This window comes from Vitis riparia, chromosome 2 (genome assembly GCF_004353265.1).
Source record: "Vitis riparia cultivar Riparia Gloire de Montpellier isolate 1030 chromosome 2, EGFV_Vit.rip_1.0, whole genome shotgun sequence".
Lineage (NCBI taxonomy): Eukaryota > Viridiplantae > Streptophyta > Magnoliopsida > Vitales > Vitaceae > Vitis > Vitis riparia.
This window is the reverse complement of record NC_048432.1, coordinates 12,429,224-12,455,953: the sequence shown is the minus strand read 5'-3', so window position 1 is coordinate 12,455,953 and position 26,730 is coordinate 12,429,224. Positions and strand designations below refer to the sequence as shown.

Sequence of the window (26,730 nt, the reverse complement as noted above, 5' to 3'; positions counted from 1 at the left end):
TTATTTTATTTTATTTTAAAATGGAAAATAAAACAAGAAAAAAAAACCTAAAGAAGTGACTCCATAGTTTTGGAAAAACAAGTCTTGAAAAACCCGAGTCTTGGTTTAGAGATCAGGTTACCTATTGGAAATGTACCTTTAAAAGCTAGCACCCCTCTAAACCCTACAAAGGTTTCTATTGACTAAGTTGAAGGAAATGAGACAATTAATTGGTTGATTATAGATACCTAGGTAGCTAGGTGATTTCAAAATAGCATGTCAAATAAGAAAATCAATCACAAATCATAAAGAAGATTTTGGGCCTGTACCTGGACTGATTCTTAAGCGCTATCACAAGATATCAATGGTTAGTATAGAAATATAGTACACAACATGCATTTTATCCAAACAAATCTAACATACATCTAAGCACCAAGGATGGAATCAAACATAGACATAGCTCACAACAACATGCATGTTCATAAAATTTTGAGAAGTAAGTGATAGAGAGCGTACCTGGATAACATGCATAATTTATAAGATTCCTCAAAAAATGCTCTAAGAAGATGCAAACTAAAAGATCCCCTCTTTTCTCATTCTCTACTCCTCACGACCCTCGCTTTCCTGTTCCACTTTCTCTCTCTGTTCCCCTTCAATATGTGCTGAAAGTCCTTGCTTTGAAAACTTCTCCCTATATCTTTTAGCCTCTTGAAAAACCCATCTACCCGTGCTTTTTGTAGCAATTGGCAACCCCTCTACCTGAGGAGTCTTTCTCCTTCAAATTCTCTGTCTCATCCGCCAGAAAATTATTTTTAAATTAAAAAAAAAAAACCAATTCATGCCTATCAAGTAAAGAGTCCTACCTTTTCTAAAAACTTTTCCATTGGTGGATTTTTCTATAAAAACTTCAAATTATTAAATTAAATAAATGAATAAAAAATAAATGAATAAAATAATAAATAATAGATAAATGAATAAATAACAAGATAATGAACAAAATAATAAAAAAACAAAATAATTAAATAAATAAAAATGATTGATAACAATAAAAATAAATTAAAATAAATAAATAAATAAAAAATATAACAAATGATGAGATAAAAGTGATTGATAATAATAATAAATAAACAAATAAGTAAATGAGATAAATGAGTCATGCAACCATACAAGTCATGCTAAAAATGTCTAATGGGTCAAATGTGCCTAAATGGACCTAAATGAACTTAAGCGGGCCTAAGGTGTCTAAATGGGTCTAAGTGAACCTAGACGGACCTAAGGTGTCTAAATGGGATTAAGTGAATCTAGACGGGCTTAAAGTATCTAAATGGGCCTAAGGTGGTGCCTAATGGGTCAGGTATACCTATACGGGCCTAGGGTGAGACTAAGTGGGTCTAACTAAATCTAACCTAAAGTGCACCTAAGTGAAGCCTAATCTAAATTTGAAAGGCAACCAATGTCATAATATGAAATCGGATAAACCCCTCAACCAAAGTCTTCAAAGTGACTAAAAAAAGTAAGTAGTATTTGACAATGGGTCACGAGGAACTACTATGGAGCATTAGAAGTGAACTTAAAGACATGTGCTAAATGGACAAAATGGGGGGTCTACAATACTTGAGTGTAGTCTACTCTATAATGATTAAAAGGAAATTATAGTAACAAATGAAGAAATTCAATTAATATAGAAGAACAATATACAAGAGTTAATTAATCTACTAGTTGAAAAGAAGTCTGTAGGTGTTAAATGGATTTATTAGACAAAGTATAAACCAAATGGTAAAACTGATCGGTTTAAAGTAGCAAAAGGTTATAAATAAATCTAACTTATAAAAGGTGGAAAAATTAACAAATGGATGTGAAGTTAACTTTTCTTAATGGTATACTTAATAAAAAAGGTTTTTGTTGAACAACTACACGATATATTAAAGAAGGACAAGAGAAACAGGTTTACAAACTCAAAAAGGCATGGCATGGGTTAAAAGAGACACCACATGCTTTAGTACATATGAATTTATGCTTATTTATTACGAAATAATAAGAATTTGTATGTATCATTTTATTAAATGGATAATCGATTAAAAGAGATGAAAACATCATCACTTTGTAAAATTTATCCTTCATCTTTTTTTAATCTAAAAAAATATACGATTTGTAAAAAAAAAATATCCTCATCTTTTTTCTTATAAAAATAATCATTTATTTTAAAACACACTTATAAATAATAGAAGTGTTGAAGGGTATTTATATTAAAATTGGGTTACACTTCAAGTTCAAAAGGGGAAATATTAGTTTTACAAATTTAAAATCTTTTCGTTCTTTTAATGGATTAATCCTTTATTAAATTAATAGAATTTTTAAGTTTCCTTTTGTCGTTTTTACGCACGTGTTTTTAAAGTTCACGACTTTTGTGTCTAAAATATAAAATCTCAACAAGCGACACGTCAGGTTTTGGTAAACATCATTTTCAAAGGAATAAAAAAATGCAAATAAAAGGCAATACTACAGAGTACAGAGCACGAAGAGAGAAAGTGGCATCGACAGGAGACCAAAAAAAAAATGGTGGGTGAAGAGATGAGCAGAGAGTTGGGAGGTTCAGTTCTAGTGGCAAATGTCTCAGCCCTTGCTTCCAGCTACTCCGGTGATGTGCCACTCCGATACCTCAGGCCGGAGCTCCACGCAGAAGAAGTTTTGGTGGATGAGTCTCTTCCAATTCCCACCATAGATATGAGGAAGCTCTTGGTTGATGATGATGAAATGGGTAAACTTCACTTGGCCTGTAAAGAATGGGGTTTCTTTCAGGTATAATTATTTTTATATGTTTGAACCGGGTTTATTATCTCTTGGGATTTTTATCAAGTTCCTCTTTTGGGCTGCTTCTATGCTTTTTTTTTTTTTTTCTTTGAATTTCTCTTGGTTCAATGAATAATTTCATTTTCAACAGCTATTGCATATAGATTCTTGTAAACAATTCTGTTCTGGGTTTTTAAGAAGGGAGGGATTGGGTTAGAATACATATGCATATGCAGGGATTTTGTTTTGGATTATAGATTTGTTTTGAGGACTGAAGGTTAATTGGGTTACGGTTTTGTATCGAACCCCAAATGTAGAACAGATAGAGAATATTAAGATCTAGGAATTTTCTACCATTTATCCATGATATGGTATCTACAAAATGATATTTTCTAAAATAAAGATTGGGAGGTTATGATTAATTCTCTTCAATTCAAAGGCCTGAAAAATGATCATACATCTGACATATGAGCATCACCCTCTAAAGTGATGCTTCTTTATTATTCTCTATAATTCTTGAAATTTTAGAAGTCATTTAAGTCACAGATGTAGCTGAACTTGAAGCTGAGTTTGTTGGATGGTTTTACCTAATACCTTAGTGGGTTACTGTCTTATTCTAAATTGAGCATATTGTCATCAAACAGTTAATAAACCATGAGGTAGCAGAAGAAATTGAGAAAATGAAGGCAGATGTTCAAGAATTCTTTAAATTGCCACAAAAGAAAAAGAATGCATATGCGAAACTACCAAGTGGTGTTGACGGTTATGGCCAAAACTTTGTTGTTTCCGAAGACCAGAAGCTTGATTGGGCTGATATGCTCTTTCTTCAATGCCTGCCAGCCTCTGAAAGAAATATGAGGTTCTGGCCTGATGAACCCACTTCTTTCAGGTAAATGGGTTAACTACTCTGATTAAATGAATTCTTGTTGATGACTCTTTTCCTTGAGTAACGATTATACTTCATATAATTTTTCAAAATGTGAAAGAATATTGAGCACAAAAATAGAACTTAATAGTGAAGAAAATATACCCACTTGTTGGCACTTTGCTTAAGTTTCCTCTTGTATGTCAGGGAAACTTTGGTCAATTACTCATTGGAGCTTGTAAAAGTTTCAAACTGCCTTCTGAAGTTGATGGCCAAGAACCTTGAGATAAATCCTGAGCAGCTCACAAATATGTTTGAGGATGGAAGACAATCAGTGAGAATGAATTACTATCCACCTTGTGTGCATGCAAGCAAGGTATTAGGTTTCACTCCCCACTCAGATCCCGGAGGACTTACCCTACTTGTTCAACTCAATGAAGTGCAAGGCTTGCAAATTAAGAGAAATGGTAAATGGATACCAATTAGGCCTGTCCCTGGTGCATTTATTGTCAACATTGGTGACGTTATTGAGGTAACTAACCCTAAATCCTCTTAAATGGCATTATATTGTTAAGACAAACAGGCAGATCTTGTATTGTTGTTTATTGGCAGACTGAAAATTGACAAATGAAATTCTTGTATGGTTAATTTCATTTGTGAGCAGATAATGAGCAATGGGGAATATAAGAGCATAGAGCATAGAGTAGTGGTGGACCCAGAAAAGGAACGACTCTCCATTGCAACATTCAGTTCTCCGGGTGCTGGTGCAATCATTGGTCCTTTACCAGAGCTTACAAAGGAGAAAGGTGCAATCTATAAATCTGTAAGCAGGGAGGAGTATATTAAATTTGTACTAAGTAGGAAACCTGTTGGCAAAAGTGCAATAAATCTTATGAAGTTGGAGAACTGAAAGGATAACCATGTATTGTCAAAAGAATCAAGTTGAATAAATTACGTGATCCAGGGTAATTTAAGAAATTTCAATTTGCTACTATAGTTAATTGGGACTAAGCAAACTCATTGCTACTAAGTGCCTCTTTGGAGAGACTCCAAAGAGAATCCATAAAGAGCATGAAACTCGAATGTTTTGCGGTTCTAGAAGTCCCTGACGAGGAGGTCCGGAAGGATTGGGCATTTTGTGCCAAATAAATGTCTTGTACCATTTTTCTATTCCTTAATAGGATATTCAACTTTATGTTGCTTACCTTTAGCTATTGTCTCCTATCTTTCTCGGTTTCTCTTAATTTCATTGCTGGTATGGATAGGCATGGTTTGTGATTCAATTAGTTCTCGTATGAAGCTATTTATTCAGATTGTTAATTAGATATATATATTTTTTTTAAGTGAAGTTGAATGGCACTAAATAGATGAATCGTTCCAAAAATATCATTGTTATGATGTTAAGAGAGTGTCGTCTATAAATTTTGTGTCATTCATGTGTTGAATCTTAAGAACAATTAGTCATGAAAAAATTTGATACGATTTATCAACACTACTCGAATTTGACACATTTTTTGAAGGCTTAGGTTGAATTTAATGAGGGGCTTGAAAAAAAAATTGACACTAAGAGGATCTGAACCCTTCAATTACTCAAAAAAATTGAAAACAACTCATTTATTACCACTATATTCCTTGATTAAATTCCTATTGATCAACATAACTCATTTAATAAACTTTTTTTTTTTTGTCAATCTGCATGGCATGAATTTGATCCAAATTAATTTATCTAATAATTGTGTTAATTAACCCGATTATAATCATAACCTATTTAACTTATATTTGACTAATTTAAAATTTGATTTCGAATAAATAGGTCAATTGGCTAATAAGCATGTTAGGTTGAGATGTTAACAAGGATTGAAATATCGGTTTTTACGGATATATCGGTACTTTGATTTTACGGATATATCGGAAATATCGGAGAAATATCGGTGGATATTTTTTCATAAATATCGATAGAGTGAAAATTATTTAAAATTAATAGGAATGCTTGAAAAAACTTCAAAAAATGATAAAATAAGTAAAAATATACATTTTAAAATTATCTTGTAAGTGTAATTGACATATATATAATTAAGAAGAAAAATATCGTAAACAAAGATATATTGGTAGATTCGATATTTAAATTTTAAAAATAATATATATGAATTTTGAAAGTGTATAAAGTTAGAATTGAGTTAAAAAATATTTGATTTTATTAAATAAAAACAATTTATACATAAATATAATACATATGAGATTGCAATAGTCATTATAATAAGGAAGAGATCGATATAATTTCATTATATTGTTAGATGAAGAGAACCAAACTTGTTGAAAACAATATTTATTTAAAAAAATTTAAAATACTTTTATTAAAACATGTTTTATTATATTTTAAATGAAAATTAAATTAATTTATATAAAATATTTTATTTGAGATTTAATTTTTAAAATTTTATTAAAAATATATAGTAACAACTTTTTTTTATTAATATTAATTTATTTAATAATCAAAATAAAATTCGATAATTAATAATTATTTATATAGATAGAGGAAAATTGTTATCTTTTTTTTTACCTCTACTAAATCTAAAAATTAAAAGGCCACCCACTTCTGAAGTTGCCCTCCAGTCGAGAGAATTCCCCTTTTCTGAACTGAAGTTGCCCTCCAGCCGAGAGAAGTCCTAAAAAAGACCGATTTTCCTCTGCCACTCTCAATCCTCACAGGTACTAATCTAATCACGTTGATATTATTTTTTTTGCAACCCCTGTTTGATTCCCAAGAAAATCCATCCCCATTCGATTTCCGGGAAAATTCATCCTTGTTTGACTACCGAGAAAATCCATTCAAAACCCCCAAAGAAAACCAAAAAAATTGCTTTTCTTTTGCTCCCTGTGTTTTCTGGATCTGTTTTAAGGGTCTCTTTGCTGTTGTGCCATTGTATTTAAATTTCAGGAACCCTAAATCCACGATTTTTGAGCCAGATTTTGTATCCTGTGTGCGGGCTGGACTGGTAGGAAATGTCGGGAAAATTTCCGAAAAATCGGTAAAAATACCGAAATATCGGCGATATTTTCGGCGATATTTTGAAATTCTCCCCCGGTTGCTCCACGCGTCAGATCCACTCGCGATTTTTTCCGATTTATCGGTGTTTAACCGATATTTCTCCGATATATCGGCGATTTTGCCGATTTTTGGCCGATTTTTCCGTCGATCGATAATCGGTGCCGATTATCGTTTCGGTGCCTCCCGATATCCGATATTTCTCCGAAATATCGGCGACATTTTCCGATTTTTCAATCCATGGATGTTAATCATATTAGTTGAAACAAGATCAAACTCGACTTGATTATCAAATATGACTTAACTATTAAATGAGTTACATGACATATTACCTGTTCAATAATTAATGTGTTTGGTTTATATTTTAATATGATAATTATTTGATTCGTGCTTAAGTTGACCTATTTAGGCAAGTGCATGAGTTTTGACACTCCACAAACATGATTCACTAACATGAGTTGTTGTCACCCCTAAAAACAACAAGGGATTGATGTAAATTGATACATCTCTAGCCAAAAGTTTTAAATTGCACATATTCATCCTCTTGCTAGGTATCCTACATAGTATTGAAAATCTCTTTTTAACAAGTATTAGAATAAGAAAATTATGAAATTTTTGTGTCAAAGACTCTTTATATCATCAAGGCACATCAAAAGGGTATTCGAACAAAAAATTACCTTAATTACTACATTAACTTTACCTTGGTAAAACTAAGTTTCTCACCATAAGATTCATGAATTCATACATGCATGTTTGTGGTTCACATTCATGTATTTTTATGGCATTACTTAGATTCATCCTAGAATAAATAACTTAAAAGGTCAAATTCCAAAATTTATTACGAAGAATAAGATCTGAAGAACCTAAATTTTGGTTCATGGTGAGAAGAACCATAGAACACACTATATCCAGGCTCTTGGTGCTTTTCTTGACTCACAATTTTTTAAAGCACTTTTCACTCCCATCATTAAGGATTGCATAAAAAAAGAGTAAGGGGGTGAAGATCAAGACGATTCATTGTGGAAAGAACTATAAAGCACTATACATCTAGGCTCTTAGTCTTTTTCTTGACTCACAATTTTTTAAAGTACTTTTCATCCCCATCACTAAGAATTGCATACAAAAAGAACAAATGAGTGAAGATCAAGAGTGAATATCAAGACGGTTACTTGGAGATTTTCAAACCATATTAAAGTCAACATTATATATCAAGATATGTTTTCTTCTACATATGCTAAATGTCATTTTAAAGTTTCATATTAAACATCAAAATGAAAATTTTTAACATTTGGTATCAAGAATCAAGTTAATCACTTGTGTGTTCAATTATTTAAAATTTTGAAGTAAATTTATTTTTTTTTCTCATGATTCTTGTTCATAGTGATCTTGAGGAACATAAATTCTACCTAATCTAATTTCTTGACAACCAAAATTGCTCCACCTCATCATTCAAAAGAATCAAATTTATTGTTACATAGCAATTAATCAACAATAAAAATTTAATTTAGCAAAGTCTAACTAATATTTTGAAGCAATCTATTTTTTTTTCTTTTTTTCTTTCTTTGCACAACAAATCTTTATGATGGTTTTGAGAAAATTTACCACTACCCAATAAAAATTCTTTGCAATTAGAATTGTTCCACTTGATCATTCAAAAGAATCAAATTTATTTTTGTATCAAAATTGACTACTAGTAGAAATTTAATGTTGCATAGTTAGCTTAGTTTGGAAACTTATATTTTTTGTACCATACTTCTTTATGATGATTTTGAGAAACATAACTACTACCCAATACAAAAATTTTACAGTCAAATTTATCGTTATATCGAAATTGACCATTGATAGATATTTAATGTTGCATAGTCTAACTCAAATTTGGAAGGAAATTGATTTTGTTTTTTCACACCACACTTCTTTATGATGATTTTTAGGAACATAATTACTATCGAATAAAATTTCTTTACAATCATAATTGCTCCTAAAAGATGAATGTGGTATAAATTGAGGGTGGTTTTTATGGTGCATATAATGGTAGTGACTTGCGCAAGTCGAGTGGGAAGGAGATTTGCAATTCCTTAGAATCAAAATTATGTCACAATCAAACCATAGTTTCTTGTTGCCAATATTTAGGAGGAATGAGAATGAGAATGAGAACCCCATACTCCTATTAGGATGTGAAGGAGATACACATAACTTTGAAAAATAAATCCAAGACTGAATTGAGTTTTGCATGTTAAGCTCTTCTCATTAACTTTGAAAAATAAACCTAATACTTGATTGAATAGTCTAAGGCCTCGCAACATCAAAACTTGCAATAAATTATAGCTGGTTTTCTTTTAAAAGTTCTTTCCACCTCACAAAATCAGTGCACTAAAGAAGGAAATTTCAAACTTTAAAGCATGAAGAACGAGAAATGTTTTGTCCAATGGGAGATATTGAAGGAGATAGTCGTAGACTACCCTCACCATAGCTTTGATGACTAGATGTTAGTGTCTTACCTTTACAAGGGTATGTCTCTTCTGATGAAGCAACTCCTTGAATGATGCGTGGTAGGGATTTCATGAATTAGAGTCTTGAAGAAGGATTCCAATTTCTCAATAATTATGTTGCTAAAGTATCTAGAAGTTAAGACGACTTGATCATCTAAGAACAATTAAGGGACAAAGGGGTGAACAAGCCAAGAGCCATTAGAGTGTAAACACTCTCAAATGGATTAGATTTCCAAGCAAAAATTGCTACTCTTGTAAAGAGGTTAGATGATTTAGAAAGTAAAGGATTTTGAGAGGTACAAAGGATCACTCAACCATGTATGATTTACAAGTTTGTGGAATAGAGGTCTCCTTCTTACTCTTCATTTAGTATATGATATGCTTCCGAAGCATGCAAATGTCATTGGAAGCTATGCACTACTCATGAACAACTCATTTTTCTCATATACTTGTTATCTAAATTGGAGAACATGAAGGAAATCAATTCCAAGCCAATCAAAGTTGTGGTCAACTAAGAAATTTCTATAGCAATCTTTATCTTTATCATTAACCCAAGGTTGGAGAACTTAATAAGGCAATTCATGCAACAACAAAGCAAGTTTAATGAAAATTAGCTAAAAATAAATGCTTATGATTGTAAATAGAAACAAGTTCACTAGTGTGAATGGTTACACATTGGATAGAACCTACATTGAATTATGACATAAAGCTATTAGGTTATCATGATTCACTAGGCCACTGTATTGCATGGACTTTCAACCTTGAGAAGATATTGAATTTATGATGAAATCAAGATGAAGTTTTAACTTATGGATGAGATCCTCGTGTGATGATATATCCCTACAGATTGAGTCATTATTGATGGAGGATGGTAGCAATAAATATTTTCAATAGAGGCGCCATAATATCTCATGGGATTGAGACAACTTGTCCCCATGAGTGATCTAAAGGACATGTGTTCATAAAATTTGTAATCATAGTAATTCCTTAAGTGAAATTTAACATATATTTTTTGTGAGTTAAAATATTCAATTGATCACATAATATGAGGATTTGTAACTTAAGAATTGAAAAAGTAATCTTGATGAGTTAATAACACTAACTTGTTAGATTATGGATATTAGTTCATGAGGAGTTCACATGCAATAAATAGTAGGTCACAAACCTGAACTTTAACTCATTGTAATTTCATAAGACATTGGAGTGTAGTTTACTTTATAATGATGAGAAGTAGATTAGAGTAACAAATGAAGAAATTTGATTAATATAGAAGAACAATATACAAAAGCTAATTAATCTACTAGTTGAAAAGAAGTTTGTAGGTGTTAAATGGATTTATTAGGCAAAGTATAAACTTGATGGTAAAATTGATCGGTTTAAAGCAGCAAAACGCTATAAATAGATCTAACTAATAAAAAGTGGAAAATTTACCAAATGGATGTGAAGTTAACTTTTCTTAATGGTATACTTAATAAAAAGGTTTTTGTTGAACAATCACCATGATATATTAAGGAAGGGAAAGAGAAACAAGTTTACAAACTCAAAAAGGCATTGCATAGGTTAAAGCAGACACCACATGCTTTAGTACACATGAATTGATGCTTATTTATTACGAAATAAGAAGAATTTGTATGATCATTTTATTAAAGGGATAATCGATTAAAAGAGATGAAATTATCCCGATTTTATAAAATTAACCATTCACCTTTTTTTAATCTAAAAAATACTCAATTTGAAAAAAATTGTCCTCATATTTTGTTTTATAAAAATAATCATTTTTTTAAAACACATTTGTAAATAACAAAAGTGTTGAAGGGTACTTATGTGAAAATTTGGTTACACTTCAGGTTCAATGAATTAATCCTTTATTAAATTAATAGAATTTTAAAGTTTCGTTTTTACGCACGTGTTTTTAAAGTTCACGACATTTGTGTCTAAAATATAAAATGTCAACAAGCTACACGTCAGTTTTTGGTAAACATCGTTTTCAAAAGGAAAAGAAAAAATGCAAATAAAAGGCTATACTACAGAGTACAGAGCAAGAAGCTGAGCAAAGAGAAAGTGGCATCAAGAGAAGACAAAAAATGGTGGGTTCGGTTCCAGTTGCAAATGTCCAAGCTCTTGCTTCCAGCTACTCCGGTGATTTGCCACTCCGGTACCTACGGCCGGAACTCCACTCAGAAGAAGTTTTGGTGGATGAGTCTCTTCAAATTCCCACCATAGATATGAGGAAGCTCCTGGTTGATGATGATGAAATGAGTAAACTTCACTTGGCCTGTAAAGAATGGGGTTTCTTTCAGGTATAATTATTTTTATATGTTTGAACCGGGTTTATTATCTCTTGGGATTTTTATCAAGCTCCTCTTTTGGGCTGCTTCTATGCTTTTTTTTTTCTTGGAATTTCTCTTGGTTTAATGAATAATTTCATTTTCAACAGCTATTGTATATAGATTCTTGTAAACAATTCTTTTCTGGGTTTTTAAGAAGGGAGGGATTGGGTTAGAATACATATGCATATGCAGGGATTTTGTTTTGGATTATAGATTTGTTTTGAGGACTGAAGGTTTTGGTTAGGGTTTTGTAGGGAACCCCAAAGGTAGAACAGATAGAGACTATTACGATCTAGGAATTTTCTACCATTTATCCATGATATGGTATCTACAAAAGGATAATTTCTAAAGTAAAGAGTGGAAGGTTATGATTAATTCTCTTCAATTCAAAGGCCTGAAAAATGATCATACATCTGATATATGAGCATCGCCCTCTAAAGTGATTCTTCTGTATTATTCTCAGTTATTGTTGAAATTTTAAGTCATTTAAGTCACAGATGTAGCTGAACTTGAAGCTGAGTTTGTTGGATGGTTTTACCTTATACCTCAATGGGTTACTGTCTTATTCTAAATTGAGCATATTATCATCAAACAGTTAATAAATCATGGGGCAGCCGAAGAAGTAATTGAGAAAATGAAGGCAGATGTTCAAGAATTCTTTAAATTGCCACTAAAGGAGAAGAATGCATATGCGAAACTACCAAATGGGGTTGAAGGTTATGGCCAAAACTTTGTTGTTTCCGAAGACCAGAAGCTTGATTGGGCTGATATGCACCTTCTTCAATCCCTGCCAGCCTCTGAAAGAAATATGAGGTTCTGGCCTGAAGAACCCACTTCTTTCAGGTAAATAGGTTAACTACTCTGATTGAATGAATTCTTGTTGATGACTGTTGTCCTTGAAAAACTATTACGCTTCATATAATTTTTCAAAATGTGAAAGAATATTGAGCACAAAAATGAGCCTAATAGTGAAAAAATATACCCACTCGTTGGAACTTTGCTTAAGTTTCCTTTTGTATGTCAGGGGAAGTTTGGAAAAGTACTCATCGGAGCTTGTAAAAGTTTCAAACTGCCTTCTGAAGTTGATGGCTAAGAACCTTTTGATAAATCCTGAGCAGCTCACAAATATGTTTGACGATGGAAGACAAGCAGTGAGAATGAATTACTATCCGCCTTGTGTGCATGCAAGCAAGGTAATAGGTCTCACTCCCCACTCAGATTTCGGAGGACTTACCCTACTTGTTCAAGTCAATGAAGTGCAAGGCTTGCAAATTAAGAGAAATGGTAAATGGATACCAATTAGGCCTGTCCCTGGTGCGTTTATCGTGAACATTGGTGACTCTATTGAGGTAACTAATCCTAAATTCTCTTAAATAACACTATATTGTTAAACCAAACAGGCAAATCTTGTATTGTTGTTTATTGGGAGACTGAAAGTTGACAAATGAAATTCTTGAATGGTTAATTTCATTTGTGAGCAGATAATGAGCAATGGGGAATATAAGAGCATAGAGCATAGAGCAGTGGTGGACCCAGAAAAGGAACGACTCTCCATTGCAACATTCTGTTCTCCGCATGCTGGGGCAATCATTGGTCCTTTGCCAGAGCTTACAAAGGAGAAAGGTGCAATCTATAAATCTGTAAGCAGGGAGGAGTATATAAAATTTGTACTAGGTAGAAAACTTGATGGCAAAAGTACAATAAATCATATGAAGTTGGAGAACTGAAAGGCCATGATAACCATGTATTGTCGAAAGAATTGAGTTGAATAAATTATGTGATCCATAATTTAAGAAAATTTCAATTTGCTACTATAGTTAATTGGGACTAAGCAAACTCATTGCTACTAAGCAACTCTTTGGAGAGACTCCAAAGAGAATCCATAAAGAGCATGAAAACTCGAATGTTTTGTGGTTCTAAAAGTCCCTGACGAGTAGGTCCGGGAGGATTGGGCATTTTGTGCCAAATAAATTTCTTGTACCATTTTTCTATTCCTTAATAGGTTACTCAACTTATATTGCTGACCTTTAGCTGTCTCCCATCTTTCTCAGTTTCTCTTAATTTCATTGCTTGTACGGTTGGGCATGGCTTGTGATTCAATTAGTTGTCGTATGAATCTATTTATTGAGATTGTTAATTAGATTTTTTATTTTATTTAAGTGAAGTTGAATGGCACTAAATAGGTGAATCATTCTCAAAATATCATTGTTATGATGTTAAGAGAGTGTTATTGATAAATTTGTGTCATTCTTGTGTTGAATCTTTAGAAAAATTAGCAGTGATAAAATTTGATACAATTTATCAATACTATTCGAATTTGACACATTTTTTGTAAGTTTAGATTGATTATAATATTATATGATTAAATTCGTGTTGACCTATATAACTCATTTAATAAATAGATTATTTTTTTTTTTATCAACCTATATGACATGAATTTCACCCAAAATGACCTATTTAATAACCGTGTTGATTAATCAAATTATAATCATAACCTATTTAACTTACATTTGATTGATTAAAAATTTGATTTTGAATAAATAGGTCAATCGACTAATAAACATGTTAGGTTGAGATGTTAATCATATTGGCTGAAACAAAGATCTAGTTCGACTTGATTATTAAATGTGTCTTAACTATTAAATGAGTTACATGATATATTACTTGTTTAATAATTAGTGTGTTTGGTTTATATTTTAATTTGATTATTATTTGATTTGTGCTTAAGTTGACCTATTTAGTCCAATGCATGAGTTTTGACACATCACAAACACAATTCACCAACATGAATTGTCACCCTTAAAAACAATAAGAGATTTATATAAATTGATACATTTTTAGTAGGGATGGCAACATGGCGGGTTCAGGATAGGTCCTCATCTTAATCCTGCCATGTTTATTCAAAATAATTTTCATCCATGTCTCATTAAAAGAATTAAATAGAGCAGGGAGAGGCGGCGTGAGTATGCAAATTTCTTATACTCATCCCATCCCGCTTCATCTAACCTTTTTTTTTTAATAAAAAAAATTATTTTTCAAAATAGTTAACAGTATTAAAATAGAAATTTGCTCATCCCATCCCGCTTCATCTAACCTTTTTTTTTTAATAAAAAAATTATTTTTCAAAATATTTAACTGTATTAAAATAAATGTATTTTATAAATGATTAAAATATTATAGTTTTTTTATAACTTATTTGATCGAAAGGTATTTTTATTTATTATTATTATTATTAAAAATAAGAAAATAAAAATTAATTTAATTTAATTTTAAAAATCAATTTTATATATAATTAGGGTGATGCAAGACAAGGCAATACCCGAACTTGCCTTGAATCCATCATAGGTTTTAAAAAAAAATTCAAATCCACCTTTAACCCTTTTATTTAAATTTCAAACTTGCCTCATAGGGACAAGGCAAGGTAGGTGCCGCCTCAATGCCATCATTCATCTCTAACCAAGAGTTTTAAATTACACATATTCATTCTCTTGCTAGGTATCCTACAAAGTATTAAAAATCTCTTTTTAACAAGTATTGGCATAAGAAGATAAAGAAATTTGTGTCAAAAACTCTTTATACCATCAAGACACATCAAGAGGGCATTGGAAAAAAAAATTGTCTTAATGACTACATTAACTTTACCTTGATCAAACCAAGTGTCTTAACCATAAGATTCATGAATTCATACATGCATGTTTGTGGTTCACATTAATGTATTTTTATGACATTAATTAGATTGATCCTAAAATAAATAACTCAAATGTCAAGTTCCAAAATTTATTATTAAGAATAAGATATGAAGAATTGTCTATTATTGCACTGACAAAAAATTTGATGTTTCATAGTAGAAATAAACATATAAGTATCAAATTCATTATATTAAGGAATTCGTAAAAAATTATAAGATTGAATTTGGGCTTTGTAGATCAAAAGATCAAGTTGCAAATATTTTTATAAAACTATTAAAAATTGATGTGTTTAAGAAGTTGAAAATGATGTTTAGTGTTATTGACCTTACAACTTAGTTTAAAAGAGAATGTTGAAGTTATAATCTAACTTAAAGTCAAATTAGAAGAATTTTAGGAACTTGAGAAACATTAAAAATTGTTGTTTATTTAGGTTTCTTACATTAATTAGGATTTCTATACTAATATGAATTGGAATCGTACACAAGTATGATTAATATATTATAAATAAGTTTGTTATTATGTAAAATATATATATATATATATATATATATATATATATATATATATATAATAAGATATTATTTTAGCAAAAATATTATCAATACCCAATCACGGGTTTAAGCAAGGAATTGGGTCATTGAGCTCACCACTCCTATCCACACTACAAAACAAGAAGATTAGCAAAGAGAGAACTTGTACCCACAGGTACATGGGACTCTGATTAATCATAGCTTTGATATATAAGAATCAAAATGGTTTAGTTCCAAAAATGGCTTTATTTGAATGCACTTTTTTTTTTTTTTGAAAAAATTAGAAGGTTTTATATAGAAAGTAAAAAATTTTATTCAATAGATATAGATTCACCTTATATCCTCATAAAAAAATTTAAAAAATTGAAGTAAAAACCTTTCCATATCTCAAATTTTTTAAGTAGTTTTTAAAAATTATTACATTTTCAATATAAGCCCATAAAGGTTTAAATTACTTATATTTTCTATTTTTAATAATATAAAAAGAAGAATTATTTGATTAAAACAGATGAAATAATCTTGAATCAACAAAATTAGCCTCTTCCATATTTAAACTTGAAAAATAATACATTTCAACATAAATACCCTTCATTATTAGGATTATTTTCATATAAATTTTAGAAGAAAATGTTATTTTTATTGGAAAACTTGAAGAGTATGTCTTTAAAAAATTGATCAATTTTTTAGACTTCATATTTACAAATTTGAAATTATTTTATCAAATAGCCCAAGAAAAATAATATATGCAAAGGAACACTTAAATTTTTATTTTTCAACAACAATTAGAAAAAGTTAAAGATATTCAAACAAAAGGTGATATACATGTTTCGTGGATCTAAAATCACAAACTAAGATGATGTTTTTTTTTTTTTTACTTGATTTTAAATGAAAATGAAAATTAAATAGTACTTAATAGTGTTAAGTATTAAATTATTTGTTTTCATAATATTTTATTTTTATTAAGTATTAAAAAGTAAAGAAAAATCAACATTTTATTTTTTTAATTTAAAAAAAAAAGTTAAATATTTTAATTTTTTTGTTAAGCCAAAAATTTAAAATAAATTATGAAAAAAAAAAAACTTAAAATTTGAAAACAAATTACTTTCAACAAAAAACTAAAAAAATAAATACTTTTAATTGCTATTGTAAAGCTTTATTTGTGAGTAACCCTTATATTAAATCATTACCATATGTAACTTTCATTCTAAGGCACAAGATTTAGAGTTGACGTAAAAAAGTAAATGTCAACGAGCGACACGTCAGTTTTAGGCAACACATCATTTAAAAAAAAAAAAATTCGAAAAAAAAGGAACGAACAAACGAAAAGGAAACAATGCAAGAAGCTAGCAAAGAGGTAGTGGCATCAAGAGTAGACGAAGATGGTGGGTGAAGAGATGAGCAGAGAGCTGGGAGGTTCACTTCTAGTGGCAAATGTCCAAGCTCTTGCTTCGAGCAACTCCGATCAGAAGAAGTTTTGGTGGATGAGTCTCTCCGAATTCCTACCATAGATATGAGGAAGCTCATGGTTGAAGATGATGAAATGGGAAAACTTTAGTCGACCTGTAAAGAATGGGGTTTCTTTCAGGTATAATTATTTTTATATGTTTGATCGATCCTTGGGATTTTTGGCAAGTTCATGTCTTGTGCTGCTTTTATTTCTTTTAATATGTCTCTTGGCTCAATCTGTTACGCCTTAAAACCCACTCCAAGGGCATGACGATCATTTCACACCTCAAATTCAAAGGCTCAAAGTGGAAACAACACAAACATTCGTATTATTGTCCAAATAACTCCAAATTCAAATAATTTAAACGGAAAATAAATTTTAACATCTAACCAATGTCCAAAATAAAGTTTGAACCAAAATCCTAACAAAGAAAAATTTCCCCAGCTTAGCCATCACTCCTTGCCAGAACTGAGAGTACCTGAAAAATTATCAACGAAGGGGCATGAGCTTAAAGCTCAATAAGGAACATCAATGCAGTTTCATGGATCAAACATTTTCAATTATGTTTGTAAATAGGAGATACAACATATACTTATTTTCATAAAAAAACTTTTGAGTTCGAAATACTAGTATATTCAAACTTTTCAACAAACTTTCTCATATATATCCATTTCAAAACAATTTCTCATCAAAACCAAATCAAATGCATTCAAAATATCTTTACTCTGGTTATCAAATAACAAATGGTGCCCAATTAGGTGGGACTTCATGAATGAGTGACTAGTTTCAAATTTATTTCATTTAAGGTGAACAAAACCAAAAGTCAACAATTATAACACTAGGGCCATAAAATATTAACTATTATAACCGGTTGATTAAGACCATAGAAATGTCAACAATTATAACCCGTTGACTAGGGTCATAGGAACCAGAGTCAAACACTTTATTTCATTAATTCAAACTTGCAAAACAAAATATCATATCTCCAAAAGTTTTCACTTTTCATAAATAAACAAAGAAGATTCTCAAATATACTTTCCATACAAAACACATATTTGATCCATGCAAAAAGATAAAAATAATATTTTTACACTTTTTAAAATACAATATAAAAAGGAAATTATTTTCTTCTGTAAAAATCTACATTAATTTCCCTTACCTTGAAAAAGCACTCAAAACCTTGAAGTATTTAACTCTAAAGAATTTCTCATCACCTAATATGATATCATACACAATATTGATTATTGATTATTTATCTATATATATATGACAATCTTGAAAATATTTTATTTAGTATTAGGGATCCTAATTAATTTCTCATTTTAAAATTATTACCATCCAATATTATTTTCAACTTCCTAAACAATAATAAAGTAATTTAGTGAATTTCCAAATTATTGTAAAATTCATTTTTTTTTCCTAATCTTACCCTTACTATTTATTTCTTTATATATTTAAATTAAATTAAAACCTATATAGAAAACTATTATTATTATTAATATTTCCTTTGTTAGCTTAAAACTAAATATTATAATTTTTATTAATTTTCAAATTCGATACATAACCAACCCATTATCCTCATATCTTCATTACACACACAAAGCCCTAAAAGAAAACAGTAAGCCTCATGTTTCTTCTCATTATTTATAATATATTTACATATACAATCTTTTCCGATGTCTAACTCAACACCTTGGCAACACACGCGTACTCCAATTATTGTTATTATTATTATTATTATTATTATTATTATTATTATTATTATTATCAAATCTAAAGTCTACACAAACGATTTATTTATTTAGATAAAAATTTCTAAATTTTCCTATTTTCATCACAAAATAATTCACATTCATAAATTTCTAGTCTTTTGATTTAAAAATTAATTTAACAAACTTTAATCTAGATTGATATCTTCTAAAGAATATCTAAAGTTTTTAAAACTAATTAACAAATATAAAATATTAATTTAAGGATTAAAATCTTACCTAAAAAATTATTCTTCAAACCCTAAACCTCCAAATCTTCAGCCCTATGCTCTCTGATATTTTTTATCTTTATGTAAAAGGGTTTTCTGAATAGAGAATATAGGAAAGATATAATTTATATATAGGAGTTTTAAATACAAAAAGACATTTTTACCCTTATTAAATTATTTTAATTAATTAATAATTTCTAAATTACGATTTTACCCCTAAATTAGGTTTGGGGCATTACACAATGAGTATTTCATTTTAACTGATATTGCATATAGAGTCTCGTAAACAATTCTTTTCTGGGTTTTTAAGAAGGGAGGGATTGGGTTAGAATGCATATTCATATGCAGGGCTGATGGTTTTGGTTAAGACCTCTGTATGGAACCCCAAAGGTAGAACAGATAGAGACTACCAAGATGTAGGAATTTTCTACCATACATCCATGATATGGTGAACTTGAAGCTGAGTTCGTTGGATGGTTTTACTTTATCCCTTAATGGGTTGCTGTCTTATTCTAAATTGAGCATATATTGTCATCAAACAGTTAATAAATCATGGGGTAGCAGAAGAAGTAATTGAGAAAATGAAGGCAGTTGTTCAAGACTTATTTAAATTGCCACTAAAGGAGAAGAATGCATATGCAAAACTACCAAATGGGGTTGAAGGTTATGGCCAACACTTTGTTGTTTCCCAAGACCAGAAGCTGGATTGGGCTGATATACTTTTTCTTCAATCCCTGCCAGCCTCCGAAAGAAAAATGAGGTTCTGGCCTCAAGAACCCATTTCTTTCAGGTAAATAGATTAACTCCTCTGATTACATGAATTCTTTTTATTAATTTTTTCTACAGACTATACCGTATGCTTGGCATATTGCTTAAGCTTCCACCTTGTAAACCGGGGCAACCTTAGACAAGTATTCATCAGAGCTCCAAAAAGTTTCAATCTGCCTTTTGGAATTGATGGCTAAGAACCTTAAGATTGGTCCTGGGCAGCTCATGAATATGTTTCAAAAGGGAAGACAACAGATAAGAATGAATTATTATCCCCCTTGTGTGCATGCAAGCAAGGTTATATATAGGTCTCACTCCCCACTCAGATATTTGTGGACTTACCCTTCTTGTTCAAGTCGATGAAGTACAAAGCTTGCAAATAAAGAGAAATGGTAAATGGATGCCGATAAGGCCTGTCCCTGGTGCATTCATGCATCGTCAACATTGGCGACATTCTTGAGGTAATTAACCCTAAATGTCCTAAGTAACATTACCTTGTATTAATATGGTCATTGGCAACCTGAAAGTTGGACGAGTAAAATAATTTATAGTTTCATTGATTGTGAGCAGATAATGAGCAATGGGGAATACAAGAGCATAGAGCATAGAGCGGTGATGAACCCAGAGACGGAACGCCTCTCCATTGCAACATTCTGTTCTCCGAGTGTTGAGACAATCATTGGTCCTTTACTAGAGCTTACAAAGGAGAATAATGGTGCAATCTATAAATCTGTAGACTGGGATGAGTATTTAAAGTTTGCACTAAGTAGGAGAATAATGGTGCAATCAATCATATGAAGTTGGAGAACTGAAAGGCCAATGATAATTTCCATTGCCTGAGAACTCTGTTTGGTGATTCATGGACTTTTATGGGCCAAGGCTATTTTGGCCTTTAAACTGTGTTGTTTTACATTATTAATGCTTAATGCCTTCACTTGATTGATAAAGCTTGAAGAAATTAACAAAATATCCTCATCACTTTAAAATATTTAACACCAGGAATTTTTCTACAATATGACATATCACAATCACTCCCCATATAGATAGAAATGGCAACGGGGCGGGTTCGGGATTGGTCGCCCCCCTCCCAACCCTACCCCGTTTATTAAAAAAATTCTCATCCCCATCCCGTTCCCATACCCGTCCCGCCCTGCCCCGGTTAGCTTTTTTAAAAAAAAATTACTTTTAAATTTTTGTAATTACATTAAAATAAATATATTTTATAAATAATAAAATCGTTATATTTTTCATAACTTATTTTATTAAAATTTTTTATTATTATCTATATATTAAAATTAGTAAAATAAAATTTTAAATTAAATTAATTTTAAAATTTAAATTAAATTTAATTTTAAAATTAATTTTATATGTAAACGGGACGGGATAGGGTAATACCCGAACCCGTCCCGGGTTTAAAAAAAATTGCATACTCATCCCAAATTCGTTTATTAAATTTAAACCCCGTCTCATTAGGGACGGGGCGGGACGGGGCGAGTACCCGAAAAAACCTGCCCCGTTGTCATCCCTACATATAGAGACAATATCCTTGTTGTGTCACACAAAAGGGTTGAGGATTAGTTCTAATTATACCATTATAATGGCCGAACCTCTTCCAATAGTGTAAATATTATCCACTTTTGGTTCAAAGGGTTCTCACAACATTTAAATATATTTATAAGATTAAGAGAAATTTAAACATATATATGATACTAAAACCTTTTTTTTCATATCCAATATAGGATATCACAATTTATAACCATAGATATGTACAATCAAACATGATACTAAGAAAGTATTAAAACTTTCCACAAAAGATCTTACTCAGTATTGAAATAAAATTATAGAACTTCACCATAGTTTGCTTCAATCCTCACTTTCTAAACAATGGTAACATTGTTTTTCCACAATTCTCTTATATTATTGGTACAAGCATCCATCCATTTTTAAATAAAATATACATAGAATTAAAAATATAATTTTTAGTGTACTTTTTTTGTACTTATTAAAAACACCACCAATAAAGTGGTACTATGTATCCAACTCGACTCTCATTGCCTTGTACTTGAGTTTTATTCCTTTGTACGATAATTAAGGTCTCATTGTTTTGTATCTCAATTATATTTATTTATATTTTGACCTTATTCTTTATTATTTTAGGTTCATTTATTTGTATTTTAATTTTATTTACTTGTACTTTTATTTAATGATCCAAATTTTATTATATACTTTTAATGTCATGATTCAAAGTTTAGTACCTTCAAAATTTTCAACAAATATAATACTTTGGCACAACCAAAATAACAACTAATTTTGAGTGAGCCTTTTTTCAATGACAGGAAGGTCCTTATGGCTTTCAATCTAAATTTTTCATTCCAAAATCATTGTGAATATGTTGACAAGCATATTTTGAAAAAGAAGAAAAACAAATTTAAAACAGAATTAGGTCATTGAACTCATCAACTATATCTCCATCGCAAAATCAAAAGATTAGCGAAGAAAAAGAATCCCTATTTACACTATAAAGCATAAAGATTAGCAAAGAGGTAACTTGTACTCAAGATTGCACAAGAACTTTGATTAATCATTGCTTTGATAGGTAAGAATCAAAATTAGGATGAAAGATATGGGGGTTTTTTTTTTTTTTTTGTACTATTACATTTGTTTTCAAAAGAAAATTTTGAAAAATTGAAAATTATGAGAAATATAACACTACTCATGTCAAAATTATCTCTATATAAATTTATAAATTGTCTCTATATTAAAATCTCATTTTCAAAAAGACAAGTTACTTATAACTATTCATCTTAAAAGACGATTTTAATACAAATTTAAATTATGCTTATGATAAAATCTCATTTTGAAAAATCGGTTTTTGCATGTAAAATTATAATTTTAAAGGATGATTTTAGAAGCATGTTGATATTTTTGTAAATATTTTATAAAACGCTATTTTTAAAAAATATGTCTTATTAAATAAATTTTAAAATTTAAAAAATTGAAAAAAAAAAAAAAAAAAAAAAAACCTGCTCCCAAAGCCTCAACAACAGTTCTTTAACATAATATTAAAAGATTTTCGAGTGCAAGTTTGAAAATTAAATTCAAAGTTTTTTTCAACAACTTTGAATGAAGGCTCTTCAATCTAAAATCAAGGTCTTAAAGAGTCTTGGTTTTTAGGTGCACGAATCTCTAGATTTTTCTGTATCTCGCAAGCAAAATTTAGGTAACGCGTCGTTTTCAAAGAAAATAAAGCAAAACATGTATATGATTTAGAATATATAATACTGAGAAACCCTGTGGAGACAACAAATGGTGGTGGGTGAAGAGATGAGCACAGAGTCGGGATTCTTTCTTCCAGTTGAAAATGTCCAAGCTCTCGCTTCCAACAACTCAGGTGAAATACCAAGCCGGTACCTCCGGCCGGAACTCCAGTCGGAAGAAGTTTTGGCGGATGAGTCTATCCAGATTCCCACCATAGATATGAGGAAGCTCATGGTTGCTGAAGATGAGATGGGTAAACTTCACTATGCCTGTAAAGAATGGGGCTTCTTCCAGGTACAATCCTTATCCTTATCTCTTGGGATTCTTATAGAGTTCCTGTTTTGAGCTGCATCCATAGTTTTATCCCTTGGAATTTGTGTCTTGGCTGCAAAAGATCCACATGAAATTAATTTATGATACATTGTTCTAATCTATCTTGAACAGTAAGTGCTAAAAATTCCCCATTTCAATTTCTCTTAGATGGAGACTTTATTGCTATTTAGATCATGTCAACATAATTAGATCTAAACCACCTTGGTGAAAAATAAAAAATCTTTATTATTCTGGGTAATTATTGAAAGTGTAAATTAAAATCATTGAAGTCAGCTATAGCCGAGTCTGTTGGATAGTTTTACCTTATATCTTAATGGGCTACTGTCTTATGTTAAATTGAGCATATTGTCATCAAACAGTTGATAAATCATGGGGTAGCAGAAGAAGTAATTGAGAAAATGAAGGCAGACCTTCAAGAGTTCTTTAAATTGCCACTAAAGGAGAAGAATGCATATGCAAAACTACCAAATGGGGTGGAAGGTTATGGCCAACACTTTGTTGTTTCCCAAGACCAGAAGCTTGATTGGGCTGATATACTTTTTCTTCTATCCCTTCCAGCCTCTGAAAGAAATATGAGGTTCTGGCCTCAAGAACCCACTTCTTTCAGGTAAATAGATCTACTCCTTTTATTACAGTATGCTTGGCACATTGCTTAAGCTTCCACCTTGTAAACCAGGGCAACCTTCGACAAGTATTCATCAGAGCTCCAAAAAGTTTCAATCTGCCTTTTGGAGTTGATGGCTAAGAACCTTAAGGTCGATCCTGGGCAGCTCATGAATATGTTTCAAAAGGGAAGACAACAGATAAGAATGAATTATTATCCCCCTCGTGTGCATGCAAGCAAGGTTATAGGTCTCACTCCCCACTCAGATATTTGTGGACTTACCCCTCTTGTTCAAGTCAATGAAGTACAAGGTTTGCAAATAAAGAGAAATGGTAAATGGATACCGTTAAGGCCTGTCCCCGGTGCATTCATCGTCAACATTGGCGACATTCTTGAGGTAATTAACCCTAAATGTCCTAAGTAACATTACCTTGTATTAATATGGTCATTGGCAATCTGAAAGTTGGACGAGTAAGATAATTTATGGTTTCATTGATTGTGAGCAGATAATGAGCAATGGGGAATACAAGAGCATAGAGCATAGAGCGGTGATGAACCCAGAGACGGAACGCCTCTCCATTGCAACATTCTGTTCTCCGAGTGTACAGACAATCATTGGTCCTTTACCAGAACTTACAAAGGAGAATAATGGTGCAATCTATAAATCTGTAGACTGGGATGAGTATTTAAAGTTTGCACTAAGTAGGAGAATAATGGTGCAATCAATCATATGAAGTTGGAGAACTGAAAGGCCAATGATAATTTCCATTGCCTGAGAACTCTGTTTGGTGATTCATGGACTTTTATGGGCCAAGGCTATTTTGGCCTTTAAACTGTGTTGTTTTACATTATTAATGCTTAATGCCTTCACTTGATTGATAAAACTTGAAGAAATTAACAAAATATCCTCATCACTTTAAAATATTTAACAACGGGAATTTTTCTACAATTAATATGACATATCACAGTCACTCCCCATATAGATAGGAATGGCAACGGGGCAGGTTCGGGACAGATTGCCCCCCTCCCAACCCCACCCCGCCCCGCCCGTTTAGCTTTCTTTTTTTTTTTTTTTTAATTTTTTTTTTTAAATTACTTTTAAAATTTTTAATTACATTAAAATAAATATATTTTATAAATAATAAAATCATTATATTTTTTATAACTTATTTTATTAATTTTTTATTATTATCTATATATTAAAAATAGTAAAATAAAAATTTAAATTAAATTAATTTTAAAATTTAAATTAAATTTAATTTTAAAATTTAAATTAAATTTAATTTTAAAATTAATTTTATATATAAACGGAGCAGAACAGAGCGGGATGGGGCAATACCCGAACCCGCCGCGGGTTTAAAAAAAATCTCATACCCGTCCCAAACCCGTTTATTAAATTTAAACTCTGTTCCATTAGGGGTAGAGCGGGACGAGGCGGGTACCAGAAAAAACCCACCCCGTTGTCATCCCTACATATAAAGACAATATCCTTGTTGTGTCACACAAAAGGGTTGGGGATTAGTTCTAATTATACCATTATAATGGTCGAACCTCTCCTAATAATGAAAATATTATTCACTTTAGGTCCAAAGGATCCTCACAACATTTAAATGTATTTATAAGATTAAGAGAAATTCAAACATATATATGACACTAAAACCTTTTTTTCATATTCAATGTAGGATATCACAATTTATAACTATAGATATGTACAATCAAACATGATACACGGAAAGTATTAAAACTTTCCACAAAATATCTTACTCAGTATTGAAATAAAATTAAAGAACTTCACCATAGTCTGCTTGAAACCTCACTTTCTAAATAATGGTAACATTGTTTTTCCACAATTCTCTTATATTAGTGTACAAGCATCCATCCATTTTTAATAAAATATACATAGAATTAAAAATATATTTTTTAGTGTACTTTTTTTGTACTTATTAAAAAACACCACCAATAAAGTGGTACTATGTTTCCAACTCGACTCTCATTGCCTTGTACCTGAGTTTTATTCCTTTGTACGGTAATTAAGGTCTCATTGTTTTGTATTTCAATTATATTTATTTATATTTTGACCTTATTTTTTATTCCTTTAGGTTCATTTATTTTTATTTTAATCTTATTTACTTGTACTTCTATTTAAAAATTTTATTATATACTTTTAATGTCATGATTGTTGAGGCCTCGCGTCCCTGTGATCCACGTAGCTGCTAAATGGAAGCACGATCCCAACCAATACTGAGTTCTGGTTCAGTAGTCCCTGCAAAAGATGTCCGGACAGAGTGTCCGGACACACCCTCCGATGGTTTTGTCAGCCATGTATCTAAAGAGATTTATCAGTTGGCCTTTTATTAGGTATAGCAAGCTTACCTTCCTCCTTATGTGAAGGTTTATATATATAATGATAGAAGCTCTGTCTCCCTCTTTAATGGTGAGGAGACTTCTTGGCTCGTCATGATGTCTCTAGGTGGTGGCAGGGCTATCATCACCCCACGGGCGGTTGTCAGAGATCTTTGGAGGTGACTTGGCTGTCACAGATCGTGGGAGGTGACTTGTCATCATTCCTGTCCTTTCGCTCTGCAGGCGGCGGAATGTGGGCTGTGGCAGGCTGTCGGAATGAC

General features: G+C 31.1%; 3 protein-coding genes and 1 pseudogene across 3 annotated transcripts; all 4 read left to right on the top strand.

Moving 5' to 3' along the window:
* The first annotated feature begins 2,524 nt into the window (after nucleotides 1–2,524).
* On the top strand, nucleotides 2,525–4,844 carry LOC117931484 (S-norcoclaurine synthase 1-like). Its single transcript, XM_034852479.1, has 4 exons — nucleotides 2,525–2,778; nucleotides 3,414–3,658; nucleotides 3,842–4,166; nucleotides 4,299–4,844. The coding sequence occupies exons 1-4, from the start codon at nucleotides 2,536–2,538 to the stop codon at nucleotides 4,542–4,544; spliced, it is 1,059 nt and encodes a 352-aa protein (XP_034708370.1). The 5' UTR covers nucleotides 2,525–2,535; the 3' UTR covers nucleotides 4,545–4,844.
* A 6,371-nt stretch (nucleotides 4,845–11,215) lies between these two features.
* On the top strand, nucleotides 11,216–13,523 carry LOC117931516 (S-norcoclaurine synthase 1-like). Its single transcript, XM_034852485.1, has 4 exons — nucleotides 11,216–11,469; nucleotides 12,095–12,342; nucleotides 12,524–12,848; nucleotides 12,981–13,523. Exons 1-4 carry the CDS (start codon nucleotides 11,254–11,256, stop codon nucleotides 13,224–13,226), a joined length of 1,035 nt encoding a protein of 344 aa, XP_034708376.1. The 5' UTR covers nucleotides 11,216–11,253; the 3' UTR covers nucleotides 13,227–13,523.
* A 3,574-nt stretch (nucleotides 13,524–17,097) lies between these two features.
* On the top strand, nucleotides 17,098–20,834 carry LOC117930421 (annotated as a pseudogene).
* A 2,382-nt stretch (nucleotides 20,835–23,216) lies between these two features.
* LOC117931500 (S-norcoclaurine synthase 1-like) lies at nucleotides 23,217–25,009 on the top strand. Its single transcript, XM_034852480.1, has 4 exons — nucleotides 23,217–23,463; nucleotides 23,862–24,109; nucleotides 24,179–24,503; nucleotides 24,613–25,009. The coding sequence occupies exons 1-4, from the start codon at nucleotides 23,218–23,220 to the stop codon at nucleotides 24,838–24,840; spliced, it is 1,047 nt and encodes a 348-aa protein (XP_034708371.1). The 5' UTR covers nucleotide 23,217; the 3' UTR covers nucleotides 24,841–25,009.
* Nucleotides 25,010–26,730: the final 1,721 nt, after the last annotated feature.